This window comes from Monodelphis domestica, chromosome 2 (assembly GCF_027887165.1).
Source record: "Monodelphis domestica isolate mMonDom1 chromosome 2, mMonDom1.pri, whole genome shotgun sequence".
NCBI lineage: Eukaryota > Metazoa > Chordata > Mammalia > Didelphimorphia > Didelphidae > Monodelphis > Monodelphis domestica.
In genome coordinates this window covers 257,749,011-257,759,364 of record NC_077228.1, presented here as the reverse complement: position 1 = coordinate 257,759,364, position 10,354 = coordinate 257,749,011, and the positions used below count along the sequence as shown (strand labels likewise).

Sequence of the window (10,354 nt, the reverse complement as noted above, 5' to 3'; positions counted from 1 at the left end):
CCCTACCTCAACTATGAAGGGGAGCAACCTTTGTTCTGGGCTTATTCCTTTTTGAGTCAGAGCAGAGTGCTCAAATTTCTAATTTATATTGAATCAGGGGATAGTGAAAAAACCCAGGTCTAGTTCCATGAAATCCCATAGAAGTCATATAATCTCTGTGGAGATGATAGTAGATATGCAAAATCTTCTCTGGCTGTTTTGAATTCAATGTTACTCAAATAGGTGGGTCATGTGGAGAACTTTATTGCACTATTTTTGATATATGGGAATGGTTCTGAAAGCAGTGCTTACCTAAATACCTTTGAAAGGAATGGAATATCCTTTTTTGTGGGGAAGGACTTTTAGGTGGCTCAGTGGATCGAGTCAGGCCTAGAATGGGGAGGTCCTGGGTTTAAATCTGGCTTCAAGGCACTTCCTAGCTAGGTGACCCTGGGCAAGTCATTTAACCCCATTTGCCTAGTCCTTACTGCTCTCCCACCTTGAAACCAATTTGCACTAAGACAGAAAGTAAGGGTTAAAAAAAAAAGCCTCAATTTCTGTTTCAGAAAACTCATCTTAAAGGGTTAGTTCTCCAAGGGTCATATTAAAATTGGGAAAAGACTCGTAGGAGGACAAGATGATACTTGCTTTTAGAACTGGGAACATAATTCATAATAAGTAATGAAGAGAGGTTATATTCTTTCCTTTGAATACTACCCTGACCTTTTCCCCAAACATCCTACAGGCAAAAACACTCACCAATGGTAATACAGTTAAGACTATTATAGTTAAGTTCTTAATGGGATATGGCCAAGCTTTGTTCTGACCTTGTTTTCTAATGGGGTCACCAACTCAAGAAAATTCTAATTCTTGTAGATGGTAAATGATTTGAGATTATCAGCCAAAGGGAAAAGGGAGAAAGAATAAGGCAAAGATCCGAGTCTTTTGAAGCAGCACACAAACACTAGAAGATTTGTTCATTCTAGCAATTTAATTAGTCATATAATTTTTATTCTTGCATTTTTTCAATAGTTTCTTCCTTATATTTGCCCTTTTCCTTTCCTACTTGACGAGATTTGGCTTTTCGTTCAAGGATCTTTTTGCGATCTTTGTCCAGTTTTAGCCTTGTGATAACCACCTGCAAAAAGGAGAAAAAACAATATACTTTAAAGACAACAACTATACTTAGATCTGGGGCCCCAAAGTTTTAATTTAATTTCTGGAATTCAAAGCAGCAAATATCGTGGCTTATAATCACAAAATAATTAAAAAGGAAAACAAAAATAAGTAACAGAATGATTTGTTGCGAGAGGAATTGGGTTCATATTCTGCCTCTACTTATTATCTACTTAGGGAAGATGGGTTGTTTGAATTCTCTGGGTCTATTTTCTCATGTATAAAATGAGGGGTTGTAATTACTTTACACCCAACTTTGAAGCCTGGTCCAAGTATGAGATTTATACCTTGCCTTCAAGATTAATTAGTGAGATAAAGGGTGGAAATAAACACCACAAAACAAATTGTGGCACACAGATTATATTACGAGTGGTAAGGGCTAGGCAATGGGGGTCAAGTGACTTGCCCAGGGTCACACAGCTGGGAAGTGTCTGAGGTCAGATTTGAACCTAGGACCTCCCATCTCTAGGCCTGGCTCTCAATCCACTGAGCTACCTAGCTGCACCCCCCTTAAAAAAGCTTTGACAAGATAAGACCAACAAGAGCTGCAATGGCCAGGGCGGAAAAGGTTCTCATAGAAGATAGCCCTTTAAAGAAGGTTAAAGTTAGAGAAGGTTCGCGATGTATGCTTTAGGTTCTTTTTTGTATGCCAGTTTCATTTGACCATTTGCTTATCTTGCCTAAGCCTTCATCCAGCACCAACATTACCAGTGGAGAGAGTTTATTGTCTGTGGAATTGGTCCCAACCCAACAGTTGAAGTATGAGTGCCTGGTGAATTTTTTTTGCTTCTCTCAATGTTGGTTTGATTTGGGGAGTTTAATTGTGACTATAATCTTATAATATTTCCCTTAAAAAATGTGTATGAATTAAAACCTGTCAGTTATTATTCTGAACTCAAAATATGGGGTTATATCATTCAGCTATCATCTTCTTTTTCCTGTTTATTCACGGCCTGTATGAGAAATTCCTGTTTCTTCCAATCTCAAAGAAATTTTAAGGAAAAGTTTCTGTACTATTTCCAGATAACAATTTAAGTAATTTCTGATGAATCTACATAAAGAATTTACTGATATACTTTTATATACATTTCTAAATGATTCTTAAATTAGCACTGAAATTTTTATCATGGAATGCATTTCTTACATCAGACTTTCTTTTTCAACAGTGGACTGGCCCTGGTATCCAGTATTGAGAATATGACTTAAAATTTCTGGTTTAAAATATCACCACTATTCTATGATGATATTGTAGATCTTTAGTGTGTTCTGGAATATATACAATACGGTTTAATGACATACAACATACTTCATTTCTCCTCTATTTAATGCTGATGTAAAACTAAACTTTATTATACGTGTATGTATAACAATATGGATTCAGCAGGTGTTTGCTTATATCCTTGGTTTCAGCCATTCACAGTAGGTCTGGGAACATATCTCATAAGCCCCTGTTATATATACAATTATAATAATCATGGGAAAAATGTATATAAATGTACATATGACTAGATCAGAAAAAAATTAAGTTACTGGTATCTCTATACTATAGAAAGGAAAAAAAAAATCCAAAGCTACAACCCCACTTCTCCTAGGGGGGAACAACCATCATTTGACAGGGCAGTTGCAATGAGGCTAGCTTTATATGGCCATTTACAATCAGCAAGTTATCAGTAGACTATTCAATTCTATGAACATCCATTAAGCAATTACTAGGTGTCAGGCATTGTGCTACGTTTTGTTTTTGCTTTACATGTGAAAATGCTGCAAGGTATAAGGTTTATAGCTTTTAGTAGGGTGACACAGTCTCATTGGAACCACTGAGCTAGGGGGTTATATACAGACATGTTGGGGAACACTAAAAAAAATTTCCAAAAACTAGCTAGCTTGCAGCATCCCAAAAGGACAGTCTTCCTCTTATATAAAATTCTGGCAATAACAATTAAGAGGAAAGGCACATTCAAAGAAATGCAAGTAAACAAATATTGATGAGGGATTAATGGGAATCCTTTGTCACAAGAGTGACAAAGGATTAGAAAGCGCAGAGATGGGATGCCTCCTATAGCAATGGAAGGAACAATCCTTGAATCTTGAATCCACTGGATTGCTTACAGGGAAGAGGTATAGACAAAAAATGAGATAATGGTGCAAAGGCATATGGTGAAAAATAATGCAACATGTTCAGTGACCTAAAAGACAGGAACAAATAGTTCTCCAAAGGACAGCAAACTATTATGAACCACACAAAAGAAAAATTCCAAATCACTAATAAGATAAGAAAAGTCAACATTGGGGGAAAGAGAGGATAGGGGACAAACAAGCTCACTATTTCATTGTTCTGGAAAGTAATTTGGAACTATTCAAGCAAAGTGACTAAAATACCCATATATTCAACCCAAAGATTCCATTGCTGTCATATACCTCAAGGAAGACACTGAAAAACAAAACAAAACTCAAAAATATGCAGAGCAGCCATCTTTTGTAGTAGGCAAAGAAATGGAAATAAAGCAGATGTTCAGACATTTAGTGGTTAAACATATTAGGAAATGAAAAAAAAAAAGACTTACCTAAACAATATAGGGTGATAATAAAGCCTAGCTCTCAATTTTGCAGTGCCTTAAGATTTACAAAATACTTGACTTATAACCACCCTACAGAACTACGTAGTGATTTGCCAATGGTTAATATCAAATGTCACACTTAAGATTCAAACACATATCCTACTTCCAAAAACTATGCTATGGCTGTCTCAGAGTAGAATAGTATCTAAAAGTGAGGTTTCCCATTGAGACAGGGTCAAATCCAACCCAATTTGGAGAGGATTGTTAAGTCATTTTCCCAGGAGCCAATACACAGTATTGATTCCAAGGCAGAAGAGAAGGGCTAGGCAATGGGGGTTAAGTGACTTGCCTAGGATCACACAGCTGGGAAGTGTCTGAGGCCAGATTTGAATCTAGGACCGCCTGTCTCTAGGCCTGACTCTCAATCCACTGAGCTACCCAGCTGCCCCCAAAGGTTTGATTATGCTAAACAAGGAGGCAAATAGTACAATGCACACCAATAAACTGTACATTAAATTATCTTTATGTTATCTAGATTCTTATTGCTATCTACACTACTGAATACTTATGAAGAAAGAAATCTCAGAATGATAGCCAAGACAGTATCAGTGACTGTCTACAGACTGTAAATAATTGAATCAGGATGATCAATAGAGACCTTGTGCCTGTTCCCTTTGGAAGAGTGAACTTGATATATATTCTGGGAAACTAATGGCAGGGTTCTAGCAATCCTTTTCCTCTAAAATATGTTGTTTAATAGACACCTTGACACCAACGTCAAGTTAAAGAAAACCTCAAAATAGTTGCCCTAATTTTGAATTTGAAACACCAAAAACTATCTCTAAACTGGATTTTTAACCCCATTTCTTGGTTTCTTTAGCTATATTTCTTCTAAACCAGTAAAAAGTCCAGCATCCCCTTAATCCTTTCTACTTTCTTAGTTTTCCTTTAAAAAGAATGCAACAGAGATAGAATGGCTATGGCACAACTGACAGCAAAAATCTAAAAAGGATGTGTTGAGTTTTGCATTTTATTTTATGCTTACGCACAAACATTTTCATCTCCACATTATGGAACTAAAGACTTAAGTTATCTTCATAAATGAAACATTCCTTTTTATGTAAGTTCTCTACTTATTGAATGTCCCTGGTATCTTCCCTCATCAAGATTCATTCATTCTCAAGTTCTACTATAAACTTCATCCTGAGAAAGGTTCCTTTAGAATTAACAAAAGACTTCAGTTAGAGAGTCTTCTGTATCACTGGAGAGGCAAGGCCAACATTAATTGTTTAATCATGAACTTTTTTTTTTTACGTTATTAGGTAGTAACATGAATGGGCTTATGACAACAAATGATGCTATTTCTTCTAAGAAAGAAAGATGACAATGAGGATGCCATGGAGGTGGTTTTTACTTGTTTAAATAATTGGATTTAATTAGCTAGGAAGAAATGGTTATGGATTTTAAGGTAAGGAGAACTGCACAAGCAGTATGTTATAGTAGAAAGGACAAAGGATTGAAGAATCAGCATCTGGGTTTGACTTCCAGATGTTAGACCCTAAGCAAACAACTTCCTTTCTTGTGTTCTGTTTCAGCAACTGCAAAATTCTTTTCTAAGTCTAAAACTAGAATCCAGTAAACCATATTTTCTCCTATTCATAGAATATTTGAATGGTTTAGTTACCAACCAGTCTGCCAATTTAATTCTAATATTAAGAATTCTATGTTGATGATCTTTGCCACCCATCTAATTTTTATTCTGAGGCATCATTTGTGCTAAGTGTTGATTAAAGAAAGGATGCTATCACAGATATTCTGAATTACTACTTACTTGGGAACCAACTGCCCTTCTATGATGAACTGTTAAATGGGAGAGATAGGATTTGAACCCAGCTCTTCCTAATTTAAAGTCTAGTACCCTCTAGTCACTATTATCCATGGCCCTTTCCCCCTCCTTCAGGCATCAATATGCCCTGAAATACCATACCTTGCTGGGGTGAATGCCCACATGGACAGTTGTACCATTAGCCTTCTCCCGCTGCACACGCTCAATGTAGATCACATATTTCTTTCTGTAAACCTGGACCACTTTGCCAATCTGCTGACCTTTGTAGTGTCCTCGAACAACCTAAGAGCAAATTCAGAGATGGATTTTAAATCCATGGGAATTGATGAAATCACCAAGTAAAATAGCATAGAAGAAGAGGGTGGCTCAGGTCAGAACTGTGAAGGGTACCTATTGTTAGAGGTGTGATCTGATCCAGCTAAGGAGACAGAGAAGGAAAACCTATGAAGAAGAAAATATCAAGGAGGAGAAAGTGAACAGTCTCAAAGGCTGTTGAGAGGTCAAGGGAAATGAAGATTGAAACTAAAGTGAGAAGTCAGATTGTTTAGCGTCTAGAAGAGAACAAGAGGAAAGGAAGCGGAAACATCTACTGTAGTTAGCCTTTTTCAGAAGTTTAGCTATAGAGGGTAGAAGAGAAATAGGACAATTATTATCAGGTTTAGAAGGATCAAGTGAGGGTCCCCCTCCCCAGTTGGGGGAGACACAGGCATATTTATAGACAATAGGAAATGAGCCAGAGGAAAAGAAGAGACTGAAATTAAGGGAAAGAGTAGGGATGATAGCATCACTGTCAGCATTCTAAATTATGAAAGATTTTTAACTCTTAAAACTAGGTGAAAACCTCAATCTACCAACACAATTACTCTGTTGTTTCAAAAGAAGTAGCTAGGTGGGTTGCAACTTTTAGAGACAAAGCCAAACAGGTTTGGCTTGCCCCAAGGTATATCCTTGACTCTCTTCCTAAATTATAACTTTTTTGAAAATGTTCTAAGTTTTAGTTTCCTCAACGGTAAAGTGGGAGGTAGGTGTTATTATTCCCATTTAATGGATGAGGAAACAAACACAGTTTGGTTAAGTGACTTAATCAGGGTCACACAGCTAGGTAACATCTAGCCATTAAACCGAGGCTCAAATGAGATAATTTCTGTATTGTATCACATTATGTAAGTTGATGAATTTATGTCAGTTATAATCAACACAATAGAGGTTTCTACTTCCTTAGTTCCTTGCAAACAGCATTTGCACTATTCAATAATCCTAAAACATCTTTCAAAGGCCCCTTTCCAGGCCTCATCTTCCTGGACTACTTTGTTCTTGACTTCAAAGATATCTACTGGTTCTCTTGCTTCTTTCTGACTCTAATGTGGACTTAGCCCTCTTTGTTACTCACTCCACACTGCGCCAACTACTATACAGTGATGTGTTGGATTGAGGTCTTCTCAGAGCCAATTATCAAAATTTTCATCATATGAATGCTTACAACTGGAAATTGGCAACCACTACAAATCAGGGCTAGATTTATTATTTTGTAGATTGTCCAAGACTTTTAAAATGACCCTATGCTAATGTCACAGATTACCTGAGCCAGTTGTTAAATGTTTAACAGTACCATCACTGCTACATTCCCAAATCTAACATGCTGATCTTTCTTCTGAGCTGGAGTCCCAATTCTCCAGTTGCCAATAAGATATTTCCCTTAGCATATCAAACTCAACATGTTCAAAATGAAGCTCAATTATTTTCCCCCCTAAACCTGCTTTCTTCTAAATTAAGTATCTATTTATAAACTTGGGCTTATTTTCTCTCTCCTTTACACACGTGCAATCTATTACAGATGCTAATGATTTTATCTCTTTTTAATGAATAAATTTACACACATAATAAAACAACAAGAGGATTACACATAAATTTCTGATTTTCTATTAACTGCAACACCTTATCTAACCCCAGACCGGTCCTTTCAGATTTATTCCTCTCCACTCTCTTCTTTCCAACCCATCCTTCCACTGCTGCCAGAATATTCATTATGCATATTAAATATATGCAAACACAACAATTGTAAAGCATTAAAAAAAAAAACGAGAAAGCATGTTAATACAAAATTTTGTCCACTACATTTGTAGTCTTGCCCATTGCTTTACTAGAGGTTTTAGTGGACTCTCTTGGCATTCTCGATCCTACTCATTCATATGTCATTTTATTTTCTGCTCTATGTTCCACTTAAACAGGTCAAGTTTCTGCCCACTTTTAATAAAGCAGATATAGTCATTCAAGTTGTTTCTCATGTCAGAAATGTTCTCCCCTTTTCTCTTCTTTTAGGAAAGGTACACTTATTTCAAAACTGCAATTAAAGAATTATCTATTCATTTTTTTTAAACCCTTGGTTCTAAGGCAGAAGAGTGATAAAGGCTAGGCAATAGGGGTGAAGTGACTTGTCCAGGGTCAAACAGTTGGGGAAGTGTCTGAGGCCAGATTTGAACCTAGGACTTTCCATCTCTGGGCCTCTCGATCCACTGAGCTACCCAGTTGCCCCCAAGAATTATCTATTCTTTAACTTCAAACTGTAAGCCAAATTCAAATGGCACTTCTTTCATCAGTTTTCCAACATGAAAATACTTTTGTGTAGCTTTCTAGGAACTTATGGTATAGTAACATACTTTATGATCAATTCGCCTCCATTCTCCCGTCTTTTCCAAGTCCTCCTTTGTAACGCTTGCAGAACAACCTTTATCGTGCTTAGGGTCAGATCTAAGATACTTAGAAGCACATAAAGTTACATACCTGGACTTCATCATCTTTTCGAATAGGCATGGAGCGGACATTGTACTTCTGTCTCAGCTCCTTAGAAAGCGGAGAGGACATAATCTTCCTCCGTATGTGGGAAGGGGCATTGAAATGCCTCTTGCGGTTCTTGCTTCGGTCAGAGGTCACAAAGGGATTGAACTTCATTTTGACTACAGGAAAGGCGGCAGAAAAGTTAAAAGATATGGTTAGACTAGAACTCAAAGCCCACGTCTTTTGACTCCCAGTTGCAGTAGAGCGAATAGGCAAGTCTGTTTCTTCCAGTTCTCTGTCTCCTGGTCTAGGGATCTTCCCCGTCGCCCCTCTATCCTCCCTGAAACCTCAAATGTGCTTGGGGTGGGGTTGAGAGAAAGGGGCCAGGACTGGACTTTGTACAACAGGACTCTACTTTGCAAGAAATGAAAGCCTATAACGAATGCACTTCCGCCCTCCCCCCCCCGCCCCCAACGGTGACATCCCCAGTGCCTAGTCCCCCGACCACGGGCAGGCAGTAACACCCGGCCCGGGGCTCCCACCACGGCCCCTGCCCGATCCCATTCAGGTGCCCATTGAATTCCTGAGTTCACTAAATCCGCAGTCCATCCTTTGCCCAGCCGAGACAGCAGTTACAGAAGGCGGATGGCGGCGGATTACACTACGACGAGAGAGAGAAGCTCACCCTTAGCGCCACCGCAGATGGCCGCAGAAGAGAAGAGACTTGGAAGCTACTTCCGCCTCCTGAGAAGGGCGAGGGGAAAAGGCGTAACAGCGTAAGTCTCGCGATATCCACGGGGAGCTCTCGGCGCCCGTCCTCCTGTCACCATGGCTACAAGGAAACGCTCTTTTTCCCTTTTGGCTACCCACCTCCTTCCGTTCACTAGTATTTCCTTTCCAGTCGCTTTAACTCCAATTTAGTAACTTTAATGGAGGTGGGATTGAGAGGAAACACAATTCCTCAGCTTAATTTTTAAAGCCTTCATAAAACTAAAGCAAAGCGAAAATTAGAATGAAAGCAGCAAGTTGGGAAACAATTCTTTTTAAAAAATTTTATTTAATTACTTTAGAATATGTTCCATGGTCACGTTACCCATGTTCCTTCCCTCCCTTCCTACCTCCCCCCCTTCCGTAGCCAACAAGCAATTCCACTGGGTTTTACTTGTATCACTGATGAAGACCTATTTCCATATTATTAATATTTGCAAGAGTGATCATTTAGAGTCTACATCCCCAATCATATCCCCATTGAATCATGTGATCAAGCAATGGTCTTTCTTCTGTGTTTGGGAAACAATTCTTACAACAAGTTTCTCTGAGAAAGGATTCATTTCTCAAATATATAGGGAACTGAGCCAAATTTATAAAAATAAGAGCCATTCTCTAATTGATAAATTGTCAAAGGATGTTAACAGGTAGCATTAAGAAGAAATGTTAGCAACTGTCATATGAAAAAATGCTCTAAACCGCTAATAATAGTTAAATGCATATTAAAACAACTGAGGTACCACCAGACACCTACCAGATTGGCTAATGTGACAGAAAAGGGAAATGACAAATGTCTTAGGGGATGTGGAAAAAATAGGGACCCTAAAACATTTTTGGTGGAGTTGTGAACCAGTGCAATCATTCTGGATTATATCTGAAGCACCATAAATCTGTTCGTACCCTTTGATCCAGCAATTCTACCAGTAGGTCTATATTCCAAAGAGAATAAAGAAAAAAAGGAAAAGATCTAATTTTTTTTTATGATGGCAAAGAATTGGATATTGAGAGGATACCCATCTTTTTGGAAATGCCTGAAACAAACTATGGTATCTGATGGTGATGGAATACTATAAGAAATTTTATAAGAAATGATGAGCAGAATTATTTCAGAAAAATCTGCAAAGACTTCTATGAACTGATGCAAAATAAAATAACAGAATCAGGGCAACATTGTAAATAATAACAGCAATATTATGATAATCAACTGTGAAAGACTTAGCTTCACAGAATAACTGTGAGAAGCTCTAATCAA

General features: G+C 37.9%; 1 protein-coding gene across 1 annotated transcript; it reads right to left on the bottom strand.

Annotated features, from left to right (window-relative positions):
• Positions 1–951: 951 nt before the first annotated feature.
• Positions 952–9,161, bottom strand: RPL26 (ribosomal protein L26). Its single transcript, XM_001364069.5, has 4 exons — positions 9,020–9,161; positions 8,341–8,513; positions 5,701–5,841; positions 952–1,117 (listed from the first exon to the last, which is right to left on the bottom strand). Exons 2-4 carry the CDS (start codon positions 8,506–8,508, stop codon positions 989–991), a joined length of 438 nt encoding a protein of 145 aa, XP_001364106.1. The 5' UTR covers positions 8,509–8,513; positions 9,020–9,161; the 3' UTR covers positions 952–988.
• Positions 9,162–10,354: the final 1,193 nt, after the last annotated feature.

Coding starts and splice junctions, on each gene's coding strand:
- RPL26 (XM_001364069.5), bottom strand. CDS start 8,508: ATGAAGTTCAATCCCTTTGTGACCTCTGACCGAAGCAAGAACCGCAAG. Junction 5,842..8,340: donor GAAAAGATGATGAAGTCCAG/GTATGTAACTTT, acceptor ATTTGCTCTTAG/GTTGTTCGAGGACACTACAA. Junction 1,118..5,700: donor TGGGCATTCACCCCAGCAAG/GTATGGTATTTC, acceptor TCCTTTTTGCAG/GTGGTTATCACAAGGCTAAA.